Source organism: Ascaphus truei, chromosome 4 (assembly GCF_040206685.1).
Source record: "Ascaphus truei isolate aAscTru1 chromosome 4, aAscTru1.hap1, whole genome shotgun sequence".
NCBI classification, from domain to species: Eukaryota; Metazoa; Chordata; class Amphibia; order Anura; family Ascaphidae; genus Ascaphus; species Ascaphus truei.
In genome coordinates this window covers 5,439,834-5,467,136 of record NC_134486.1, presented here as the reverse complement: position 1 = coordinate 5,467,136, position 27,303 = coordinate 5,439,834, and the positions used below count along the sequence as shown (strand labels likewise).

At 41.2% G+C, this 27,303-nt stretch overlaps 1 protein-coding gene across 1 annotated transcript; it reads right to left on the bottom strand.

The window, feature by feature from the left end:
* Positions 1–207: 207 nt before the first annotated feature.
* On the bottom strand, positions 208–27,303 carry LOC142491890 (antileukoproteinase-like). The gene is made up of 5 exons (XM_075594708.1): positions 27,004–27,303; positions 26,146–26,331; positions 20,910–21,074; positions 4,789–4,935; positions 208–654 (listed from the first exon to the last, which is right to left on the bottom strand). The coding sequence occupies exons 2-4, from the start codon at positions 26,291–26,293 to the stop codon at positions 4,790–4,792; spliced, it is 459 nt and encodes a 152-aa protein (XP_075450823.1). The 5' UTR covers positions 26,294–26,331; positions 27,004–27,303; the 3' UTR covers positions 208–654; position 4,789.

The following is a 27,303-nucleotide window of genomic DNA, read 5'->3' as shown; positions in this document are numbered from 1 at the left end:
TTCTATTTAAGTCACTTATATTATAGAATTGGCTTTTCTTGTTCACTCAAATGTCAGTATTATTATCTTCACAGTATCTCTTACTGTGTGTCCCAGTATTACTAATACTACTGCTCTACACTCTCCAAAATAATAACACCCCTCCTTCAAATAATCTCTCTGTAGCATCCTTCTCACTGTCAGAACAAGTTCAATGCCGGCCAATAGTTTAAAAATAAATGCATTTTTAATTTTATTACCTTGCATCAATTTATTAGAATCACAGACTTAATACAACAGATACCAAACATATTATGATCATCAAAGAACCTCAGGCTGCCTTGCACTTTAAATTAAACTGAAAAGAAGTTATAATAATGCAAATCATTAGTATTTAATCAGTGTTACATACTGTAATCTATAATCAGGAGCTCAGATTAAATTAAAAGCCAGCAATGTGTAATGATTTCTTGGCCGGCGTAGCAATGCTCTGCAGTGTGACACAGGTGCCTGTGACAGAGAAGGGATTAGCTGCATTCTCTGCTGCTGTGTTCCAATAGCTGCATCAGATCACTGCAGGAATTTTGTCCAGCAAAGGTTCAGTAGATTTTCAGGAACGTTTGCCTTGATGTGAGGGTAATCATTTATTTTCGCTGAGGACGTCATCAATCGGTTCTAGAAGTGGAAAGGTACCGAAGATAAACATCGCGTTATTCAGGGGAATGTAGCACACAAACATTTTCTGTACAGACGTAACCAACATTGATGCATCTGGTGGCGTGCTCAGGCAGATGAAATAGGGCAATACCCTTGCCCCTCTCTCACATGCGGCTGATTAAATATAAGGGTCACTTCTCCAACTGGTGTCTTATGTATGTCCTGCTACAACAAGCCAGTGACTGTCACGGGAGACCACTGCTTTTAACACCTTAATTACCGGATCCTTTGATTGAACAAAGATTGAGATAAAATAAATTGTGATTTATTTACACAAGAAACACACACAGCTTGATTTACAAAATAACACAAGTAAACACTTACTGGGATGGGTCAAAACGAAATAAAATGTTTCCGGAACGAACTTCACCGAAATAAAGTCTCTAGGCACCATTTCCCAGGAGCGGGGTTGGTGCGCAAATAGAGTCGTGAAACAGTCCTTGGCTAGTGGCGCTGTCTGCAACCACTCTTATTCCGCCGCAAGTAATCTTTCCGTTCTACCCTTGCAGGATTTGTTTGAAAATCCTTAGTTCTAACGAACACTCAATGCGGGGTACAATCCTTAGTTACGATGGAATAACTTGTACCGTACAATGTATCTCTTCACATAATAGAACACACTCTCGACTGGCTGCACGGACTTTTAAAAGCACCAAAGTCTTATCAGTATAATGTGCAGCCAATCCCTGCGTGGGAACAATGCATCACACCTATTGGCAAGGTTCACCCATACTTCATGGAGCCTGACAGAGGCTTCAAGGTATGCTACGGTCATGCGCCAACTTCGCACCTGAGCCGCTTAACATACATAACCCACTTCCCTGGTGAACATCTGGATATCTGGCAGCAAAAACTTGTTTACATTCACTTCCCTTCACTTAACACTTTAAAATGTTTTTAATTCCGGACTTTCCTAGACATTCTGGAGTCATCTCAACCGTGATGTCTTGGAAGTCCTGACTTAAGTTTATGCACGACTCACTGGCCGGAAAGGCTGGCCATATCTCTGGGAATCATTGTATTTGTGAACCTAGTGTTTTCGCTGCCCCGCCTGCTTGAATGTAAATGCCCTTGCTCTTTATAATTTTAATACACCAGAAGAGGGGGACTTTCATTCACTACTTTTTATAAAAGTTAACACAGAAAACATAATTGCTTTAATGTTGGGACCCGAGCAGCATTCATACCAAATTCCATAGCGCTGGCATACTCCTAACCTAAGTTAGCTCCCTGTCTCTGTGATGCGTAAAAATGCGGCTGGAGTTTAAAACCCTTTTTTCGCTTTGTGGTTTGGCAGTGAAACAGTATTGCAATACTCGGAAATAATTCATAACAATGTGGTAATCATGGTTGAAATACTGTGACCGCACTCTTACAATGTAACTTAGTATAACGATGTAACAATCATGGCTGCGAGACTGCACTCATGTAATGTAACTTAGTTTAACGATTGGGTAATCGTGGTTGCGAGACCGCACTCATGCAATGTAACTTAGTATAATGATTGGGTAATCGTGGTTGCGATACTCGGAACGAATTCATAACGGTGACCGCATTCATCCAATGTAGCTTAGTTAAATGCGTGTGGTCCCCTTATGCCTAGCAGGACACACACAAACAATTCTAACGCATTTAGAGTCTTACAGCCAGCAGTGGGCTGCAGAGCTGACACTTCACATTTACAATATGACTCATGAGCACCCAGACAGGCATAATACTTTTATTTACTGGCCTGGGTACCCCTTTACCATCACAGTGATGCATTACATTGCATGTGCATCATGTAACTCCTCTGACAGACACAGGCAGTATGTGATACATTACATAATGTATATATGTCTCCATGATGGACGATGATAGACAAGATCATTCACTCTGATGTGTACACTGTACTGAATTAGTAGGTTTCAGTGCTATTATCCTCACACGTTTATGTATGGACACTCTGCACGTAGTGAGTGGTTGATTACCATAGACAAGCACAGTTCCCTGCACAGGCTTATCACTGTGACCCGGTGAGATAATATTTATCTCTCCAAATATGAGCATTTCTGGGACTTAGGTGAGAAAACATCTATTTCCCTGCACATGCGCATTGTTGCTATCTGAATGAGAGTTAGATTGTCTATCTCCCTGTATATGCGCATTACTGTGCTGTAAATGAGATGATACAGTATGTATCGCCCTACGCATGTGCATCATTGTGATGTGTCAGTGTGAATGTTAACCTCCACTCGCATGCGCATGGCTATGATTAGAACAAGAGGACATTTATCTCCCTATACATGCACATGGGTATGATTTGGACGATGCAAGGCATATTTCTCTACACATGCGTATTACCATGTTCTGTATGTAAGGATCTTTGTTTCCTTACACATGCGCATTATCTTGATGTGAGTGACAGAACTTCTATCTCCCCGCACATGTGCATACATGTGCTTTGAGTGAGAGAGTGTCTTTCTTCTTGCACATGCGCACTACTGATCTGGGTGAGAGGAGGTTTATTATTATACAGTACACATGCACACTTGTATATGCGCGAGTTATTATCTTCGTGTAGTCTCTATCTATTTCTCATTGCCACAATTGATCAAGGTATGATCTTGCCCTTTATGTCAGTTCTTCGTGATTATGGCTCCACGCATGCGCATTGTCTCACATGGAGACACATTGGATATATCATTGCACGCAAGCACTGTTCGAGCCACCAATTACGTTACCATGGCAACCTATGTTTTTTTATAGCTCTGCTTTCCTGTATTTGCAAAAATGTCCCTGACAAAGCTCCGTAGCTGGAGGGAAACGTGCATAGGGCACGCAATGACGTCATCAGCTTCTGTTATGGTGCTGTGTTAGTTTTTAGAAAACGAGAATTCGGTGTCTAGAGCATTATGAGCGATTATACCATGTCATGTTAATACACTTAGACAGGAGTTTTCTGGGGTTATCAGAGTTGTTTTATGCAATTTGGCTCAAGTAGGATCCAGCTAGGACTCTGATATACTTGATGGCATGTGGCAGTCTTGAGTCTTGGAAGACTGTCAGCTTGGACTCATAGCATATTGTGTGCCCTTATTTAGATTATTTGGGGCCATCATACCCATATTTAGCCTACACTATCCATTTTGAGGCAAGGTATCACCTACTTGGCCACCCTTCACAGTCTGATATACAATTGGTATTTATTATATCCATGTTGCCTATACCATATATATACTAGAAGGCAGAACATTGTATATTGAGCCATATTATATAGCTTATATAATCTGCGTTGGCTCTCTGTTTAGGGGAATTTCACAACTCGCCTGTACCCTATATTTATTTAATATATACTGGATGGTAGTATATTATATCTACCTTCCTCTCTTTCCACCCCTTTGGTTTCACAACAGAGTCGATATGGTTTAATCATATTTATCAACTACACCTAGTGGCATTCAAGTCAGTATTGACTTAATTCTATATTTAGTTTACTCTTTTTTTAAAACACTAGGTGTACCATTATTCAATCTCGCTCTGGATCCTTGGTGGTATTTCCATCTTCACTGAATTACGCAATTCATCTCCTATCTCAGCAAACATTATTACTATTTAATCTGAGTGTAATAAGGATTTCATGCACATATCGTTTCACTAATGATGTCTTTTTTATTTACTGTTATACACACAATCGGTAATATATGTTTTAAGTAAATATTATTAAAAGTTACATTTTAAAATTGCAAGTGGTGTGCATTTAAGTGAATTTCTCTCAGAGCACACGGTCTAGTGTGCTCACCAGTTTACTGATTCACTTTCAGTTCACAGTTGCACTCACTAATTTTGATTTTCACTGATTATTACACCTACAGTATTATTATGGATTCCAGTTGATCACTCCCTATCTCCTTTTTGCACTCCCTAAATCACCTGACAAACACAGGGCTATGTAGAATCTACACTTTATTTGACTCTTCTGCTTGTTCCAAGTAATTTTGCATACTGTTACGATATGTACCCAATTCTTTTAAAGCATGCACAATTAATACACTGTTGAACATCGTATAAACCTGATTCATTACAGGCAATGAAAATAGAAGGGTCACCTACCTTACAGAGCTGGGGTGCACTGGTATCTGCACTTTTTGCAGCACTTGTCTGTCCCGGGACACTGGTTATCAGCGTGACACTCATCAGGTAAGGGTTTGATCCCGATACAGAGTGAGGCATTATAACGAGGGCAGATACCCCTCTTAGCTGCAGGAGGAAGGCATTGTATAGTTACTTAAAGAAGATATCAAGGAAAACAGCTCAGCACAAGTGAGGTGTGAGGGTGTTTCTAAACCATTGATTTTGTTTTGTGTATTATTACATTGAGAAAAGTACAGTATGTAACACATACATTATGTATAATATTATCACTAATATGCATTCATTTATATCCAAGGCCCAGAACATGTTCGATTGTTATGAATTATGGGCTCAGTAGGATAAAATAAATGCATTTCCCACTATTTAATAGACCCCCAATATAGTTAACAAATGTTTTAAGCTGCAGTTTTGTTTATACTCAACACCAAATGGATAGACTGAGATTTTGATATTTTCCTGCTTTGGAGTCACAGGTTTAGGGCACAAAATGCAGCAATCTCCTGATCTGTAGCGATCTATTTCAAACCCCCCAATTTTACAGATGCTCCCCTGAGTTTCTTTGTTATTGATTTCTTGAAACAGAATATTTGAAAATATGTGAATAATATAAAGCTATTAATAATATCTAGCCATGTGCACTTGACCCTGTGTTTTGTGGGTCTTGGAGTTAAATAAAAATGCCTTGGCTTGAGAAGGAGCGGCACCCAGGGACCCCTGAGAAGGTTTTTGGGGGTGTTATAATTTTTGGTTGTTGATATTTTGCAGTTGATTATTCTGATGAAGATTAGGGATTTTACAGATGTTAATGCCTCTAGTTGATGCTGGACTCTCCCTTGATGAGGAAAATGGATTGGTCAGAGTGAGACTGAGTTTGCTGCACCTGGCGCTGCATGAATGAAGTGGCAAAATTGTCGGTATTCCTGCCCCTGCTTGTTTGTGCCAGACCCAGCTGCAGTGTTTCTGGTATATAATGTCTGGGTTAGGGTAGGGCACTTTCCAAACACAAGAGGCCATTTGTTTGTCTTTTTTTTCAGTTATGATGTTGCATTACTCTTGGGCATGTGGTGTTACTGGCTGGTTTTCAATTTCTGTTTCTAGAATACTCTCATCCTCCACCTCCTATTCCTCAATCATCCCCTTAGATTCAAGCATGTTATTGAAATTCAACTTGCACAGAATTATTACCATCAACAGAAACATCAGTGATAACAGTCACCTTTCAACTGGTATTTGAAAAATTGGGGATGAGGACTGGAAGGGCTGGGGGATTGATATTAGCTGCTTTGCAGTGTCAGATCTCATGATTACTCTTTATGGACTCTCTTCGGGTGTATTACATGAAGGCCCGGGTATCGGAAGGGATAACTTGTTTGCTCTCAGACTCGGTGTGCTCATTCTTTGATTTCTGAATCCCAGACTCTGATAAAATGGAAGTGTGAGATATAGTCTCAATATAATAAGAGAAAGAAGAGTTGGATGACATTGGGCACTCTCTTTAGAACTAGGCACTCTATTAGATTTTAACACATAAATGAAAGGCTGATGAGGTCCGTCTGTCGTTCACAGAGAGGACGTTTATGGTTTACACCACACTAATTATTTATTTATTTTATAGTGAATACATTATAGTGAACAAACGTGATAAAGTGAAGAAATGAATAAAACACATTAAAATGAAACACGTTGCGCCAAGATCTATAATAGCTGCTACCTTGAGTTAATCGTAATTAACAATGACATTGTAGGAGCAGCAGTAGAACAATATTCAACTATGTCATTCTAGTATAGTTACTGACACATACTTAGCTGCAATGGCTAAAGGCATGATCATAAAAAATAATGACACCTAATTAGCCACAATGCCACATAGCACTTCTCTCATGCAAACATAGGGTTAATGACAACAATATGGGATCATATAGTACACAATGGATATACTGACTCCCACTAAGCTTGAATTCACATAAGACAGTATAATCATACTGTTATACAATGTCAGACAGCCGTATGATATATAAAAGATAATGATTCTCAATTCAATCAATTATCTAGGAAGCCAAACAGACATGTTGTGACTGTGACTATGGAAACAAACCTACTGTAGGGGACATTTGCATAGAACGGCAGATTATACAATGGTTACAATGAAAGGTGCCTTTAGGCCTATTGAACAAGGTTTCTTCCTCTTTCTGGAACATGCTGGGTGAGAGGTAATTGGCCAAAGTCTTGGCCCTACTGAAAACAAACTCGGGTCCATCAGCAACCACTGAAGCTATCAAGGGATCAAACTTGGGGATCTTTCAGTGTCTTTTAACAATGGATTTTATCTGTTCCGATTGAGCACAAAGGGGAATCCTCATTAGTTTTGACCTTTCTTTTTCTTTTTAATAATGTTAATCTGTCAAGATCCTAAACCTCTTTAAAGGCCTTTTTGAGCTCTGTCTCTCCATAACCCCTGTCCATAAACCTTCTGAACAAATTACAAGACTGTTCAAGAAAATCTTCATGGCACAAACGATTCCTTTTTAATCTAAGGAACTGTCCCTTAGGTATTCCTCTTAGTAAGGCTTTGGGATGGCAGCTGTCAGTGTGTAAAAAAGTGGTGCGTGAATTTGCAAATCAACATAAAGAAATAAATCCAAATAATGGACATGCTCAACGAAAGTTATAAGTGAATTTAAGTTGCAGATTGTTGACATTAAGATCTGCAATAAAGGATAAAAGTGACGTGACATCCCCATCACAAATCAAAATCAAATCGTCAATATACCGCTTGTAGAAAACAATGTGCTTACAGAAGACGTTTCTATCTCCAAACACGTGGAACGACTCCCACCAACCCTTGAACAGGTTGGCAAATGACGGTGCAAAACTAGTGCCCATTGCCGTTCCACGTGTTTGGAGATAGAAAACCCCATCAAAAAGAAAATAATTGTGCTTTAATAAAAAAAGAATGGAATCTAAAATAAAACTTCACTGTGCAGGTGAAAGAGAGGGTAATGATTCAAGAAAGTGTCTGACAGCTGCCATCCCTTGCATATGCTCAATGATGGTGTAAAGGGACGTAACGTCCAATGTTACTCAGAGATAGGTATTTTTCCAGTGAATATTATGGATTTTTTTAATTTTTTTATTTTGTTCATAAGGTCACCACTATCCAAAATAAAAGATGGCAATACGTCTACAAGGGGCTGGAGGAAACAGTCATCATAGCGGGAAACACCATATCCCAAAGATCCAATGTTAGAAACTATAGGCCTCCCAGGAGGAGAAACCAAGGTCTTATGGATTTTAGGAAGATGGTGATAAATAGGAATAATAGGATGAGAGCTGGAGAGAAAAGTAATTTCCTCTTCACTGAGAACTCCTAAGGCTTAGCCTATTTCTAGGAGATCCCTAAGATCTTTGAGGAAAGAAAGGGTGGGATCAGATCGGAGCACAGCATAAGTAGAATCATCACCAAGCAAGCGTAATGCCTCCCTCCGATAATCATCCCTATGCTGCACCACGATGCCCCCACCCTGATCTGCCCCCTTAATAATCAAAAATGTATTTGCCTTCAGAGATGAAAGAGCCAATTTCTCCTCATTATTCAAATTACTGTACATTTGACAAAGTTTTTGTTTTGTAATGGAGACAGACTGAAGGTGATTCCATTAGAGAGAAGAATAAAATCTCTCTAAACCAGTTTTTCAATGTTGGAAAATTGACTTTCTCTTAAGCCCAGAGCTCAATCTACCCATAAACTCAGAGGGATCTGTCTCAATTTTTGTTCATTTAGTAATTCATTTCAATCCTGAGGTGCACATAAATCTCTGAAACTCCAATTCGGGTCAGTAAGACTTGGATCCTCCAGCGAGTCTTCACTAGTAATATCAGTACTTGTATTAGTGATTTTGTTATTGGATTTTTTTTTTGTGTTTTTGTTACTTAAATTTTTATTGAATCAAAACAGCAGAAAATACATTACAGAATACTTTTGTCTTGTATGTAAACAATATTTTAACAACGGTGTAAGTAGTAACGAGGTCCTACTGTGTTTCGGGACCCGGTCTTCGGTGTTTTTTGGTGTGGACCATATAGTCCAAGCCGTCCCTACTTAAGTGGACAAACAGACACTTATAACATAACTAAAAGGGGGAGACAAGACACACTCACAATAAAAACAAAACAAAAAATAAAAGGAGGGAAGGAGAGGGGAGGTCTGGGCGGAATGGGGAGGGGAAGAGGGGAGGTTGGGGTGAGGTAAGGGGAGTGCGGTGGTAGTGGGTGCAACACAAGGCCTGGCACCGAGCATCCCCGACGCTTGTGGGCTGAGTCGCCTCTCACATTGCTGACATTATAATGCTGCTATATAGGGTCTTGGGGCCAGAGAATACCACCAGTAAGCCCCTCCCAATGAGAACACATCCACATCTATCAGAGCCATATTGAGGTCCTCTCTATCCCCGGGATATCTGTCTGTGCCAGCCAGGGCGTCCAGACTTTTAGAAAATTGTCACCAGTGTCGTTAACTAAACTCGTTAACTTTTCCATCTGGCAAATGAACCAAATTAGATTCCGAATCTTTGGTATGGTTGGGATATCAGATTGTTTCCATAATGCTGCGATCTCGCACCGCGTTGCAATTGCAAAATGGGCAATTAGTTTGTTATGTGCTTTGGAAAGGCCCGTCAATGGCCTGTTCAGGAGGAACAACCTCGGGTCTGGGGGAATTATGAGATCGAACAATCTCTGAATCCAATGTCTAATCGGCTCCCATTGTGGAGAGATCCGTGGGCAAGACCACAGCATATGTAACAGGTTGGCTGTTCCTCCGCACTGGCGAGGGCACAGGGGGGAGGATCTCGGCACAAACCATGATAATTTCAGTGGGGTGAGGTACCATCGCATTAGGACTTTATATGCGTTCTCCTTGAGAGTGGTGCATATGGAGATCTTTGCTGTGGCCATAAATATAGCGCTCCATTCTTCATCCTCTAAGTTTTCTCCCAAATCTGTTTCCCATTGTGATCGGAATGAGGGTATCTGCTGCTCATATTCACCAGAACTGACCACCTCTCCGTATAGCTGAGATGTAAGTCCCTTCGTATCGGTCTCAGCCAGGCAGAGCTTTTCGAAAGATGTTAATAGGGTTTATGGAGCAAATTTGTTATAAAATGCCCTGATCTGGAGGTATCTAAATAATTCTGAGTGGGGAATTTCTTTTTCTTGCCTGATATGGTCGAATGTTTTGATTTTTCTGTCATGACCCTCCAGATCTCTAATCCGATTGTAGCCCTTCTGTCTCCAGATTGAGATATTACCGACTGATAGATCCGGAGCGAACTCAGGATTATTCCATATGGGTGTCACCATGGAATGTTTTGTCGTGAGGGAATGCTGAATTTTTGTAGATTGACAATGAGTTGGCCACGGAGGAGAGCGGCATGGTGGCGAATTTTCGCGCCGTTTTAGGTAACCAAATTAAGCTGCTTAGTTCCAGAGGTGCACATGCAGCATTTTCTAATTCCACCCATCTCTTCAATTTTGGGTTAGATTGCCATTGTACAATCTGGCTTAATTGTGTCGCTTTGTAATATGATACCAGGCAGGGTACTGCTAGGTCGCCCGCCACCACAGGTCTTTTCATATTTAATTTACTTACTCTCGGTTTTTTACCTCACCAGATAAATTTGGAGATTTCAGATTGGAGTGAGTGCAAGTCCCTCCATCTGAGTGGCACTGGAAGAGTTTGGAAGAAGTATAATAAACGGGGGAGTAAGTTCATTTTTACACTATGGATACGTCCAATCCAGGGTATCCTTTTGGATGTCCACTTCTATAAATCAGATTTTATTGTCCGAATCAGGTTGGGGTAATTTGCATTGTACACGTCTTTTACAGTTTTGGTGATGTGGACACCCAAGTATTTTATGTGGTTTTGTTGCCAGTTAAATTTGAAATTCAATTTTATTCATTTCTCCGTGTGTCTAGGGAGGTTGATATTGAGGGCTTCCGACTTGGATTGATTAATTTTGAAGCCGGAGATCTTAGAAAATCGGTCTAGTAGGTCGAATAGGTTTGGTAGGGAAGTAAGGGGTTTTGTGATAATCAGGAGGATGTCATCCGCGTACAAGGCCGCTTTATGGGTCTGGGAGTATGCGTTTAACCCTGAGATGTCTGGTTTTCCTCTGATTTGTGCCGCCAGTTCGATACATAGGGCAAATAAAAGAGGGGATAATGGGCAGCCCTGTCTCGTGCCACTCTTTATGTGGAATGGCAATGAGGGGTAGCCTTGATGTACGACCCTGGCGGTAGGGTTAGAGTACAGTGACAGAATCACTTCGCTCACCCGATCTCCAAAGCCGAATGTCGCAAGCGTCTCTTTTAAATATGGCCAGTCTATCCTATCGAAAGCTTTTTCTGCATCCAGACTGAACAACATGCTTTGAGTTGTCTTACTATTTGCCAAATCCAACAGATCAATAAATTGTCGTGTATTATCCGCTGCTTGTCGGCCCTTGATAAATCCGACTTGATCTGGGTGTATAAGTCTGGGTAGGATGAGACTAAGTCTATTGGCCAGTAATTTAGCGTATAATTTAACATCAGTGTTAATTAATGATATAGGCCGGTAACTTTTGCAATCTAGTGGGTCTTTCCCAGTTTTATGAATTAGTGATATTGAAGCCTTTAACATCTCCTTGGGGAAAGGGGCTCCCGCTAAAATTGCGTTAAACATGCGGAGCAACCTTGGGGCGAGTGGCTTTATAAATTTCTTATAGTAAAGCCCTGAGAATCCATCTGGCTCAGGGGCCTTTGATGGTTTCAGCTCTTTAATGGCCTGAGACAGTTCTTCAATAGTGAAGTCAGCATTCAAAGCTTCTCTATCTGTGTCCGTCAATCTCCCTAGTTTCGAGCTGGTTAAGAAATCTCTTGGGGCACCGCTCGTTATAGAGTTATGTGCCACTTTTTCACCGTTATACAGTGTTTCATAGAAGGAGCCAAATTTGTTTACTATTTTCTGAGGATTAGACGTGGGGGTACCAGATTTTAAGCGTATAGCTTGGATGTTATACTTAGCTTGCCTGTCCTTTAGCATGCGGGCCAGCATTGTATCCGGCCTGTTCGCTTTCTCGTAAAATTTCCTCCTTGACCAGTGAATTGTCAGCTCTGGAAGCTAGTAGCATGTTAAGTTCAATTTTGGCGTCTTTTACCTCCTGTAGATTTTTAGGGTCTAAAGTTTTTTTATGTTTCGAGGAGAGAGTCTGTAATTTGGTTTGTAGAGTGACAATTTTGGTCTCTCTCTCTCGTTTTCGTCTGGCTGTGATATTGATTAGCGTGCCCCGTAATGTTGCTTTATGGGCTTCCCATAGCACTAACTGTGAGTCGACGGAGCCTGTATTTATAGTAAAGAATTGGTCTATCTCGTTACCAATGATATCACATATCTCGGGGATTTTTAAGATTGATTCATTAAGTTTCCAATTCGTCCCAGGCCTATCAGTTCGGATATTTTTGCACCTTAGCTCTATTGGCGCATGGTCAGACCATGAAATATCATGGATCCCAGCTCGGGTAACCATAGGAACCAGTTGACAGGATACAAAAAAGTAATCAATTCTGCTGTACGAGCCATGGGGGTGAGAGAAGACTGTGTAATCCCTGTCTGCCGGATGTAATTCCCTCCATATATCTGATAACTGGTTGGTCTAAAGGCCCCGGCGCAAAGATACACCCGCTCCTTTGTTGTATTGACCTACACCCCCTGACCTATCAAGGTGCGGTTGCATGACCATGTTAAAGTCACCAGATAGCACGACGCACCCTTGGGCCACTGAGTTCAGGGTTCTGAAAAACTTGTCGAAAAAGATCGTGCTCTTCTCGCCGGGGGCGTACAAGCAAGCCAACGTAATTCTCTGCCCCCTAATTGCTCCAACTACAATAACGTATGTACCATCAATATCGCGTTTAGTTAGCTGCACTTCGAACGGAATGCTGTTCCGGATTAATATAGCTACCCCCCATTTTTTTAACTGCTGCTGCAGATGTGAAAACCTGGGTAAAATATTTGTCAAGATATTTGGGGGCGCTAGATTTACTGAAGTGTGTCTCCTGTAAAAAAAAGGATCTCAGCATGTTTCCTTTTATAGTCTGCAAAAGCCAGATTCCGTTTGATTGGATTGTTAAAGCCCTGTACGTTGTGGGAAATAAGTATCAACGCCATTTATTAATGTGTGTGTAGAATAGCATCTGGATATCTTTGGACTCACCCAAGACTCCATCCTTCGAGCATGCCCGGTCCATAGTTCCGCGACGCCCCCGTACCACCTGTTTTGTGTTTTGCCGGTGTGGCTGATGTTCCTATGAGAGGGGGAGGGAGGGAGAGGCTGGAGGGAGGGAGAGGAGGGGGAGAGAGAAGGGGGGGAGAGGGAAGGGGTAGAGGGGAGGGGGGGAGAGGGAGGGAAGGGAGGGTGGGATGCGGGGGAGGGAGGACCACACGTAGGTAAAAACAGTAGGGAGGAAAAAAAAATAACGTGTATATATAACATCAACACTAAAGTGACATCAAATAATAAAAAAAACAAGAGTCCACCTCGGGAGCCCCCGGGGGTGTCTCTTGCGCCCGTGGGGCTGGTCTCCTGGCCCAGTCTTACAGAGGTATCGCTCCATCTTGCTGGGACCCGACCTCCCTGGGACTTGTTTGCGATCCCTCTTTCTCCGGGATCGTATCTAGAAACGCTTGCACGCCGACACGGGGAACCCCGCCGGCGTGTTTTTAGTAATCAGCTACTATATTCAACTCCGTAAAACTTTTCAACGTTGGAAACTGGAACAAAAACTGCATATCATAAACATATCCTAAACATAACAGAGAACTTTGCCTTGTGTCTACCTTCTGCCGCCCTCCCTAAACCGCGCCACCCACTTGGAACCCAATATCTGACCCCCATCTAATTAGCTACTTGAAGAATGCTAACTCATAGTCCTCTAGTCTGAGATGATCATGTCCATAGCATCCCTCTTCTTCTGGGTACCTTTATCGTGTATGAGGATATTTACACTGATGAACCGATTTACCCTACCCCCCCCGTGAATCGGAGCCAAACAGAACAAACAGAATGACGAGGGATAATTATCTATTCCCCCTACCCAACCTATCCCCCCTTAAATAGTGATCTGCGTAGCTCCTAGCAGCCCTATGTAGAGATCCCTCTGCATGAGCGCCATAGACATAGCGGAAACGGCATGCCTCCCAGCTCATGTATATCTTATCTATCTATATACCTCCAGGAGCTGCGTTTTTCAGCAGCTTAGCTGCTCCCATGCTATGCATCCTGGCATCTCAAGCTGGGGAGGGTAGTATCTCGGCTAGCGCTTTATAGGTATTGATAAGATTTTGAGGGTATGTGCCACTCCGTTTTTAAAGACCATGAGGCAACATGGGAATAGCCAGCAATATCTTATCTCTTGATCGCTTAGTGTTCCAGTAACTGAGGCCATTGCTCTCCGTTTTGCGAACGTGGCAGGTGACAGATCCTGATATACTTGAAATTTTATTTGCTCAAACTCCACCACCTTCAGTTCCCTTGCTATACGGCATGTTTCTTCTTTGGTGCGGTAGCAGTGGAATCTAAGCACTATGTCCCTCGGGGGATCTCCTTGCTGAGGTCTTCCCCGCAGCGCCCGGTGGCACCTGTCCAGAACCAGGTCTATGGCAGCTATGTCTGGGAATAAATGTTCCAGCCACCTCGAGGTGAATTCCTCTGGATCTGTTATAGATTCTGGGACCCCCCTCAGCCGTATGTTAAAGCGCCGGTCGCGGTTCTCTGCGTCCTCAATTTTATTTTCCAGAGAAGTGATCTGTGCCTTTAAGGTGGTCATTTGACTTTTCGTTTGTGCTGTGGATGTAGTTGTCTCATCTGCCCTGGACTCCAAAGCGGCCGTACGCTCCCCTAGTGCATCCACATCTTTCCGAAGCGCCCTTAGTTCAGTCTTAAAGAATTGTTTCATATTGCTGCAAAACTCCTTCATGTCCTTACGTCGCATTACAGCCATATCGTCTGGTTCTTCAGGTGAGGAGTCTATTTCTGGGTCTGCTGATGGTTTCATGAAAGTTCTTTGCTATTAAAATAAGTAGACACCGGCTGTGTTTTTCTCCTTAAAGTCTTGGTTGATGCCATCTCTGTATATTTAGACACGTTCTGCAGGTTCTGAATTATGCAGTTGCTGTGGTTTTGCTGGAGTTAGATCGTTTTGAAACGCCGGAGCGGATGGAGCTCACACTCTAAGCTGCCATTCACCTCCCTGTCGTGCATGCCTCCTGAACTTTTTTAATGTAATCTTGCGAACAAACTTCTATAAATCTATTATTGTATCAAATATATGAAAATTCACCGTTGGTGCAAATTTGAGTCCTTTGTTGATTAAGGAAAGTTCGGATAGACCAACATTAGAAATATTGATTACTCATCAACACTCATCTTATTGTGAGTACTTTGTTTTGTTCATTGAATAGTCTTGATCATTTTGGAGGTATTATATTTGTACTAGGATATACAAGACTTATACCTCACTTTCCCACACTGAATTTCCAGCAACCATCTTCCTAGCAAATGCTGTCCTCACTTCAATCCACACTGAAGCAACAGTGTCGATATTATCCTGTATCCCTGCCTGTAACCCATACTTCCATATACTCATTTAGGACTCTGCCTCAGTTCAGTTCAGTTCTGCATTCAGGATTGTGATGAGCACTGTCACAGTAGGATGGAGTTATCACTACCAGAACCAACAAATAAAGGTGATACATTTTTGGAACTGATAGACAGGTCAGATGGTGCTATACCTCATTCTCTATACCCAAGTACCTAAGTCTCATAAAATGAAACTATATTTATAAAGTTGCATTATAAAAGGCAATAGAAAAGGGATGAACTTTCATGAAACTATAACTGACAGAATGACTGGTACAGGAGAAAGTAGGACTGGAGACAGATCAGTGGCCGGTATATCTCTGATCACTTATAGTATATAGTTACTCAAAAAACTAAAGAAGGATTTGTAGTTGCTGTTATCCCATCTCCAACTGGTTCACTGATACAGCACTGTAATTATATCACATGGTGAGCCGTTGTGTCCCTTCCTATCTATTACATATTAATATATATATAGAGAGAGAGATCAGTGAAGTAAGGTACTCCTATAATACACAATACCAAGGTGTCACAGATCTGGGGCTATGTACAGCGTATAAACAAATAGATTCAGCACACAGAGTTTTTTAAATAAGGTGAATTTATCTGACTGTTATCAATATACATATATATTGTACGAATAAGGTTGTAAAAAGAAACAGGAACTGATTGACTGGTGTATACAGGTAGGGACAGGACAGATGGTGCTATCTCAACGTTTAAGCCAAAGGTGCGCAAACTGGGGGGGCGGGACGCCCAGGGGTAGCGCTAGAATTTCTAGGAGGGGCGCGGCAGTTTCAGAGGCCCGTCTTTTCCCAGTGGCATTTAAATTAAATGCCGAGGCTGGCGTGAGGCATCTGCAACTCCCTTACCTGTTCTTCGGCGATGCGTCGCCATGGCAATGCAGGCATCAAATGACACCACAGGATCATGTGATGTGACGCATCGCCATGGCAATGCGCGTTAAATGACGTGATGTGACATGAGCCTTGACGTCATTTGACGTCCAGTCCTTGGAGAGGGGTGGGCGCGAATGCTGCGGCTGCCGGGCAAGGGGGCGCAGCTCAAGAAGTTTGTGCACCCCTGATTTAAGCTACCAATATAATAAATATATATTTCATTTTATGATTTAAGATAACAGCTTAGGGTATTACATATGCAGCACATGTTTTCTCTCTTTGCTAATTGGACATATTGCATTATGGGGATTAGGGTGCTATTTAAATGCTGTCTTTTGGGATTGTGTGTTATGCCACTATGTCACTTGATAAAGACCTTTGAGGTCGAAACGTTGTGTTGGCTCAATAAATGAGTTTAGATTTGCAGAAACCTGTTGTGCCCTGTGTTCCTTCTACTACTGATCTAGGACTGGAAACATGCTTTCGTTCAAGCACGGGAGCACCGTTAATTGTATCATTCTAACAATTTTTTAAGGTGTGCAGCATTTACTTCATATACCTGGTGATACAAAATAAACATATATGAATCAGAGTATTACCAGTCCCAGGAGGTATCAAAATGAAGGAACTAGACTGATAGACTGAGACAAGTTAGACGATGAACTTCATAATTGTATTATTTTGAAACATAACATTATTGTATCTATTATTATTCATTTCATACCTCTCTCTGGCATCTTTCACCTTCCCTTCCCCAGCAAACACTGCTGTGAAATGGAGACAGGGGAGGGAATAGGTTCCCTTATAAGGAAAAGGGATTAAATATTTTGAGATCCGAGGTGAGCAAGATACTAAACGTGAATTTGCCTCGACTTTCTGTTGGACCCAGAATGGAAATTCTGGCCATGTGCTCAATTTTTATAGGATTTCCAACGTTTGGGTGTGTCAGGTTATATTTATAAAATGTGTGTGTGTGTGTGTGTGTGTGTGTGTGTGTGTGTGTGTGTGTGTGTGTGTGTGTGTGTGTGTGTGTGTGTGTGTGTGTGTGTGTGTGTGTGTGTGTGTGTGTTATACAAATGTATTAAACATTAAAAATTAACAAAAAAATCTAAAAAATGTCTAATAAATATTAATTAAATAAAATTGTACCTAATTCTGATTTTTCCTTATTTGTATTTCAAATTATGAAATTTACATATTTTGCTCAAATGAAAAAATGATAACCAATAATACCAATGAGAAAAGACAAATTCAAAAAACTATAACCTGAATTTTTTAGATGCAAAACCCAAACCAAAATACAGAGTCAGCTAGATATCTGTAATATAGCCATTGCTGTGTGTCACGGTAGACCAAACTTATTAACACTTTACCGTCTGTATCCTTTGATTGAATAAAGCATGAATTAAAATTAATTGTCTTTATTCACATAAAGAACACACACAGCTTGAACTACAAAAATATCACAAATAACACACTTACTGGGATGGGGCAAAACGAAATAGAAATGTCCACGGAATGAAATCCACAGAAATCAAGTCTCTAGGCATCATTCCCAAACACGGGGTGATGCGCAAAAAGAGCCGTGTAACAGTCCTTGGCTAGTGGCACAAACGGCAACCCCTGTTTCTCTAACAAAAGTAATATTTTTTTATTCCATGCAGGTTTAATTAGCCAATCCTTAGTCCGTACGAATACTGGAAGCTGGATACAAATCTTTGGTTAAGACGGAATCTTCATTACATGATGGACCTTAGATGGAACGTGGATTTATCTGACCTCTGATTGCTGCACCAACTTTTAAAAACACCAAATGTCTATCTTTTCTGTCTACAGCAAATCACTGCATGGGAACCAATTATCCCACCTATGGCAAAGTTCTGCCAGGTTCTACAAAAAACTGGCACAAAGCCTCAGTATCGCAACTGAGCATGTGCAAACCTGGCCCTTCCCCACTTAGCATACCACACCACGCCTACTTCGCAGGACATCTGTCAGGACAAACTAGTCACCTCTCCCCCTCCCCACGAAACACCTTAGAATGTTATTGGTTCTGAATTGAATGAAGGACAATCCCCTTCTGTCTATAATGTCAACAAAGATAAACTAGGATAGCTTTAATGCATCAATTTTTTATAATACATTTGCAGTATCACCACTTTTGCTGCCAACAAAAGGTTTAACACCTCTAGGACAAATGTCTCTTTGAACTATTAGCCATAAGCCCACTCTGAGTCTCTGCAGGACTAAAGTTTAAACATATTAATCTTGGGGGATGGTTAAAACCCATGCTCTTTTACCTCTTATTCAAAAACATTGTTATCATAATTCATACATTTAACACATGATATGATTTCCCCCTGAACCCCAAAACTGGATTCAGGGTACCTGGGATTTATGTGGGTACCTCTGCTATACTGGGGAATCCTGGCTATACCTGCAGATATATTTTAACCCCTTCATACCCATTTACTTTTATTTTAATAAAACAAACCTGCTCAGTCATATACCTGACTGGAGTGTGGTGATAAACATTAACCCCTTATGCCCCATGTAGGTTGTGGGTATTTTTCACACAGTGACAGTAATGCATACACAATGCCCGGGCCCAAGAGCTGACATTCTACATTTTAAGTTAAAACCCCTATAACTCTCTTCACCTTATCCCTGGTGAGAGATGTACTGAACCCCACACTGGGGTCTGGGGGTTCGGGCATATTCCGAGAACCTTTAATGTAATTCCGTTCCCTGCCCGGTTTTACTGTCCTGGTTTGTGCTGAAGCAGGGGGATTTGGGGTTGATCTGCAAACTGCGTTCTATGCGTTCTGTGTTACTCATGTCCTCAGGAATCTGGGGGGGTTCCCGAGTACATGTTTCGGGGTAACCCGCAACAGTGGCCCCCGTCTACCCAAACATACCCTGACAACATTTTACCGTAAAGTCACCCCTGAAACTCACACCCTGCACATCCCCGCTGGCTGGCACCCCTGAACTCACGCCCTGCACATCCCCGCTGGCTGGCACGCCTGGCACATCCCCGCTGGCTGGCACGCCTGGCACATCCCCGCTGGCTGGCACGCCTGGCACATCCCCGCTGGCTGGCACGCCTGGCACATCCCCGCTGGCTGGCACTCCCAGAACAGTAAAACCAAATACCTCTTTATTATACCAACAGTTATATACCACAATTGGGTTGAAGTGCTGACACTTACAATTCCCCAATATTGCTCAGGGGCACATTTCACACACTGTATTATACCTTTTCAGGACTGCAGCCAGCTCTGGACTGCGGAACTGACACTCCACATTCACCTTTTATGACTCAAGGGGCCCCCAGCTGGGCATAATGCTTTAATTGCTGGCCTGGGGACCCCTTCACCGTCACACTGTGCCATTATGCAACTATGTTTTCATATCCACATTATATGGATACCCCGATTAACAATCATTGGGAAGGGCGCCATATGATGTTTGCAATAGTATTGAAAACATAGTGTATGGTTAAAGGTCATTGCTTATCAGTATGGCAAAGTAACGTGCACCTAAATACTGTATATTGCCCAGTGTACATAACACTGCAATTTGGGGAGTGGTTTCACTACACAAGTGCTATGGAGGAATGTGGAAGGCATCAAATTCTGCATCAACAGAATCGTACATCATGCATGTTCAGATTTGTATCAAAACTAGTGGGGACCTTGAAAATAAGAGACAGCTGCCATATACTCTTATCTCTCTCCCCCATCACTAACTCTCTCTCTCTCACCCTCTCTGCCTCTCACCCGCGCTCTCTCTCACCCGCTCTCTCTCTCACCCTCTATCTCTCTTCATCCTCTCTCTCTCACCCTCTATCTCTCCTCATCCTCTCTCTCTCACCCTCTCTCTCTCTCTCTCTCTCTCTCTCTCTCTCTCTCTCTCTCACCCTCTATCTCTCTTCATCCTCTCTCACCCTCTATCTCTCTTCATCCTCCCTCTCTCTCACCCTCTCTCTCACCCTCTCTCTCTCTCTCTCTCTCTCACCCTCTATCTCTCTTCATCCTCTCTCTCTCTCTCTTTTTCTCTCCCTCTCTCTCTATCACCCTTTCTCTCTATCAACCTCTCTCTCACCCTCCCTCTTTCTCTCCCATCTCTCTCTCACATGGGACTGGAACGTATTTATCAGTGTTAAACGTCTGATGAACCTGCTGCAGCAGGGAAATGCAATAAGTAGTAAGAATGAGTTATCCCAGCCGTAGCTATAACATCACAATAAAGTGGCGAGGGGCCCAGATACCACCCCAGCCACCAAGATTATTTTTATTAGTATTAATAATAAATACTCTACCAAGTCTGACTTGGGGATAGAAAAACTGCTCTGTTTACCCATCTGGTGCATGGTGGAAGACAGTTTATTATAACAAAATGGCGTATGATATGTGGCTACACACACTTCTCATGAGCTTCTCCTTTGCTTAAGTATCCCAAAGCCCCAGCCCCTGGTGAGCTGCCCGTCCCTCCATACCTTTCAGTGGCAGAAGGCAGAGTCTCAAGCAGCCAGAGTAACAGCACTTCTTGGTCTCCTTGCAGTTTTGGTCTATGTTACATTCTGCCAGAGGTACAGCATCACATGTAGGATAATCCACATCCTGGGGACAATCACCGGGTTTTACATAGACAACTGGATTGACTGAAAAATCACAAAGCAAATAAAAAGAGATGCATTATTTACACCCAGAACACTTATCTGAAATTTACAGTGCTGTAACAAACTGTGCATCATCACTGCAAGTAACGTCCTTATCATTAGGGTGACTGTTATTTAAACACTATTTTATTTAAGCTGTTTATTTAGAAAATAAAAAATAGGTTAAATGGGGGATTGGTAATTTAAGACATGCAGCTATCTCCTTGATTCCTTGGGTTTTAGTACAAAATTAAAAGAAATGTTGAAAATTACTGTAATAGACAGGTCAAGTGGTACTGTACCTCTTTCTTTATAACTAAGTATCTATGTTCCATATATATATATTTTTATTTATATATATATATATATATATATATATATATATATATATATATATATATACACACACACACACACACACACACACACACACACACACACACACACACACAACTTAGCCACTTTACATGGTCTTTTCTCACATCAAGGACAGGAAACGTAGGGTTCACTTATCAGGTTTATTAACAAAAGGGAACAAAATAGAACTGGAACAAAAACAAAATACCTAGCTCCCTCTGGAGCACTAACTAACATTCTTGTCAGCTCCTTAACTACAGATTGGAGAGAAAAGCTCTTTACCCTTAATCCTCTGTAAGTGACAACACCCAAAGTCTCTTTCTCTGTGACACTCTAAGGCTGTGGGTTTTGGCCAAACAACCGGCCCTGTGTCCAGCTGACCTGGGACCTGTCCCAACCGGCGTCCCTACTGGTTGGGGGTTAAGGCTCAGTTCTGTCAGGCTGCTGATTTTATTTTAAAGCCCTTGCAATCAGCAGTTACTAGACACCTTACCAGACACACCCTAGCTAGGAGTTTAACTTCCTGCATACTGGAGCGCATGCATACTCTCTCTAACGTAGACTGTCACAATGTGTGTGTATATATATATATATATATATATATATAAAAACAAAAAATTGTGGCGCCAAAATAATATTCTATTACTCTGTGTAATAAACTGTAGTGCTAATATCGTGTGAATAAAAAGTGTGTACGATTCCTAAATGTGTTTAAAAATAAAGATATATATATGGGTGCACCTGTTTGATTACTAAACTAAATATACAAATATACTCAAAACAACATCATAGAATAATACATCAATGTGAATAAAACATGGAATAGAAAAATACAAATATGAAAAAAATGTGCAAAAAGTGCTAAAAAAGGTGAAAAGTGAAAATATGAAGCAAAATAAGTGTAAAATTGTAATAAAAATCCAACCAGTCCTTCAATAGTCAGTCCATAATGGGAGATATAAGATATATGCACAGGGTCTTCTGCTGCTCTCACAAGGGATAAACCACCTCCACGGATATCTATGAACAGAAAAAGAGAGAGAGCGCACGCCCCATAGCATAATACTGCGTAATTTATTATAAAAATGGGGAAGGGATGGAAGGGGGGGGGGGGGGGAATCGCACTCACAGGATAAAAAATATTAAAATGCAGTTTGTGAATAAATTCACCACCATCCGGTACTGCTGGGCAAGGTCCCTTCACGGTAGCTGTTCCTGATCACCTCCAGATCACCTCCAACCGGATAAGGATGCCTTTGTACCGACTGTATGCTGATCGAATTCAGCTCTCCACTCCGAATGGCCGCTATTATCTTCCCGCGCTTCGTGTGGCCTCATGCGCGTGCGCAGCGTCTTCGTGACGTAATCGCGCTTCCTCAGTCTCCCTGACGCGTTTCGTCACCAATCGGCGACTTTCTCAAAGGGCTGATGGATCATGGGTAAACGTCCTGCCCTTTTATACAGTCAGTCCAATGATTCATAATTACTCGCAGGGGGATGTTTAACCCTTAGTTCGCTTTAAGGTTGCTGCTCAGTTAAATGGATACTGCAGATGACTGACAGCAAAAGGGGCAAAATTGGAACCATTTTCTATGGAGATATCACTTACTATGGGAGGATCTAATCACTTAATACATATACAAAACACAATAAACAATAAGTTACATAATTAAAACTACATTGCACTCTAAAAATAAAAACGAATGTAATTCATATGTAGAGAAAAATTAACTGACAGACTACATACAATTAACTCGAATAAAAATACCCATATTAATTAAACACTTACTACATATAAGAAAAATGAAATAACATTATATTCCTATTATCAAACATATGAATAAAAGTTAAACATCAAACATTGAATAATATTGATGAACACATAACAAGAGTGCTAATAGTTGACAATATGTTATTCCATCAAGGAACAGGAAGTCCAAAGGGAGTAAATGGGAGAGAGAAAGAGTTATAGGGATGGGTGTATGAAATACACCAATAATGTGTGAGAGTATATTTAGAAATTGTATTATGTTTTATTATTCTCAGAAATTCCAATTATGCTAATATATATATGTGTATTATTTTATGTGAATACTATGTTAATAATGTTATCTAAATTTATTATAAATTAAAAATAAAAAATATAAATATTATATGATTAAATGTGCACTCTGTGATTCTTCTAAGGGCTAGGGATAGGGAATGATGTGATGTTGGAATAGGATGCTGTGAGGGGAAGGGAAAGGGCACCAAATATTGGGGAAGTGAGTGGTGGGGGAATGTGACATGTATATGTGGATAGGAAGGGAATATACAGAGGAAGCTGTTTTGGATGTGGGAGTGGGGGGAAAAAAGGAGTACCGAGGAGAGAGCTGTTAACTTACCTCCACGGTTAGAGCGACGAGAGTCCAAGCCGGCAGGAGATCAGACTAGAGTACTAGCATCCAGACACTCGTTGAGTCCACCAGGGGTAAGTGTCCCTAACTGGTGGATCCAATAAGTCTCCTGTCTGCACAGAATCTTGAACCGATCGCCTCCTAGAGCACAGGGGGAGATGTATTCCAGGCCCATTATTGTCATACATTTAGGGTCCTGGTTATGGTGAATTTTGTAATGTCGGGAAATACCATTCATAATTAATCCCTTTATGACACTCCTCCTGTGCTCCAGGAAACGGGTGCAGAGAGGCCTTGTGGTGCGTCCAATATAACGTAACCCGCATCCACACTGGATGCAGTACACCACAAAATTACTGCGGCAGTTGATGAAGCTCCTAACCTGATAAGTACTATCTCTATGGGTGGAACTGAACTCTATTCCTGTTCTAAGGTGTTTACAGGTGATGCACCTCACTCGTCCACATTTATGGTTACCTTTAAGGCTATTCTCAACCAACTTATTGGAAACTTTATCTGATTTTAATTTGGTGGGTGCTATAATACTCTTCATATTTCTAGCTTTTCTGTAAACTATCGATGCCCGATCAGGAAGAATGCCTTTTAAATGAGGATCACATCTAAGAATTCCCCAGTGATTACTCACTATCTTCTGGATGGCTTTATGTGACTGGTTGTAAGTTGTGATGAATCTCAAACTGGATTTCACATTTTTCTCCGAGATCACTGGTGAATTATATCTCAATCGAGATGTGACCTGCTTGTTCTTTGATGTAAGCAGCATTTTGGATCTATCAAGGGAATTAACTTTCCTAAAAGACTCAGAAACCCAATATTTGGTGCCCTTTCCCTTCCCCTCACAGCATCCTATTCCAACATCACATCATTCCCTATCCCTAGCCCTTAGAAGAATCACAGAGTGCACATTTAATCATATAATATTTATATTTTTTATTTTTAATTTATAATAAATTTAGATAACATTATTAACATAGTATTCACATAAAATAATACACATATATATATTAGCATAATTGGAATTTCTGAGAATAATAAAACATAATACAATTTCTAAATATACTCTCACACATTATTGGTGTATTTCATACACCCATCCCTATAACTCTTTCTCTCTCCCATTTACTCCCTTTGGACTTCCTGTTCCTTGATGGAATAACATATTGTCAACTATTAGCACTCTTGTTATGTGTTCATCAATATTATTCAATGTTTGATGTTTAACTTTTATTCATATGTTTGATAATAGGAATATAATGTTATTTCATTTTTCTTATATGTAGTAAGTGTTTAATTAATATGGGTATTTTTATTCGAGTTAATTGTATGTAGTCTGTCAGTTAATTTTTCTCTACATATGAATTACATTCGTTTTTATTTTTAGAGTGCAATGTAGTTTTAATTATGTAACTTATTGTTTATTGTGTTTTGTATATGTATTAAGTGATTAGATCCTCCCATAGTAAGTGATATCTCCATAGAAAATGGTTCCAATTTTGCCCCTTTTGCTGTCAGTCATCTGCAGTATCCATTTAACTGAGCAGCAACCTTAAAGCGAACTAAGGGTTAAACATCCCCCTGCGAGTAATTATGAATCATTGGACTGACTGTATAAAAGGGCAGGACGTTTACCCATGATCCATCAGCCCTTTGAGAAAGTCGCCGATTGGTGACGAAACGCGTCAGGGAGACTGAGGAAGCGCGATTACGTCACGAAGACGCTGCGCAACGCGCATGAGGCCACACGAAGCGCGGGAAGATAATAGCGGCCATTCGGAGTGGAGAGCTGAATTCGATCAGCATACAGTCGGTACAAAGGCATCCTTATCCGGTTGGAGGTGATCTGGAGGTGATCAGGAACAGCTACCGTGAAGGGACCTTGCCCAGCAGTACCGGATGGTGGTGAATTTATTCACAAACTGCATTTTAATATTTTTTATCCTGTGAGTGCGATTCCCCCCCCCCCCCCCTTCCATCCCTTCCCCATTTTTATAATAAATTACGCAGTATTATGCTATGGGGCGTGCGCTCTCTCTCTTTTTCTGTTCATATATATATATATATATATATATATATATACACACACACACACACACACACACACACACACACGTACACACACACGTACACACACACACACACACACACACACACATTCTAATATCTGACTAAGAGAGAAAGAGTAGGAGACAGGTTATATTGTGGTCCCTCTCTCTCTCTATATAAATTAGTAGATTAAAAATGCATTACAATTACATAGAGTATCCCAAAGCACCAGCCTGTGGTAAGTAGTCCGTCCGTACCTTTCATGGGAGGAACACAGTGTAAGGTGCAGCCAGACAAACAGCACATCAGTTCCCCCTTGCAGTCACGGCCGCTATAACATTCTTGAGCTACGTTTAATTCTCCGAACTCAGGTACAATGTCACATGTAAGATAATCCACATCCATAGGACAGGTGGTGTATTTCACTGTGACAACTGGAACATCTGGAACATCACAAAGCAAAAAATATAAGCATTATTAACACCGACCACGACACAGACCTGTGTTTGAAGTGCATTAAAAGGGTGCATCACCAGAAAGAGACATCCTTTTCTTTGGGGTGACTTTGCTATTTACATACTATATTTAAAGGGTTGATGCTAATAATATATATTCGTTATTTGAGTTGGGTGAATTTTTTGGCTGGACTTAGATCCGCCTCGGATCGCCCGTTTCCTTAGGTCACGGATTTCCGCAAAAGGCCGATCTGCCTTATCTGGATATTGTTTTTTTTTAGCAAAGTGTCCAGTGGAGATCATTCTGAGCAGAGTTATCGATATGCATCTTTTCTTGTAATAAAACATGGAAAACTCTGCAGTATTCAAAAATAAATTACAGGAGATTTAAAATATCATTGTACAGTCTCCTGTAAAGCACAGCCTGAAAGATGTTCCCGCAGGACTTTTTAACCTATCTGGGCAAAATGTGTCAATATTACAGTACCATAATCTCATGAACACCGCAAACCTACTGGTTAGAGGACATGTTTTCCTCTGTCCTCTACTTCCTCACATTCAAGCACTCACTAAGTCCTGCCATCTTCACAACTGAAATATCACTAGTATACACACTTTTCTCACTTATGACACAATTGAAATCATAATTCCCACACTTACCTTGTCCCACTTGGACTATTGCAACCTTCACCCGTTTGGCACTGGTATCTGTCCCACCTCCAATCCATCCAAAATGCTGCTGCCAGACACATCTACCTCACTCACTGCTCCACTTGGGCTGCTCCAGTATGCAGACCCCTATATTCACTTCCCATAGCCTCTAGCGTGAAATGTAAAACTCTAGCAATGATATACGGAGCTCTCAATGTCTCTTCCTCCCACACTACATCTCATCACTCCTCCTCCAAATGCCCCTTACACTCTGCCAGTGTTATCTGCCATTCCTCCTGCCTTATTGCT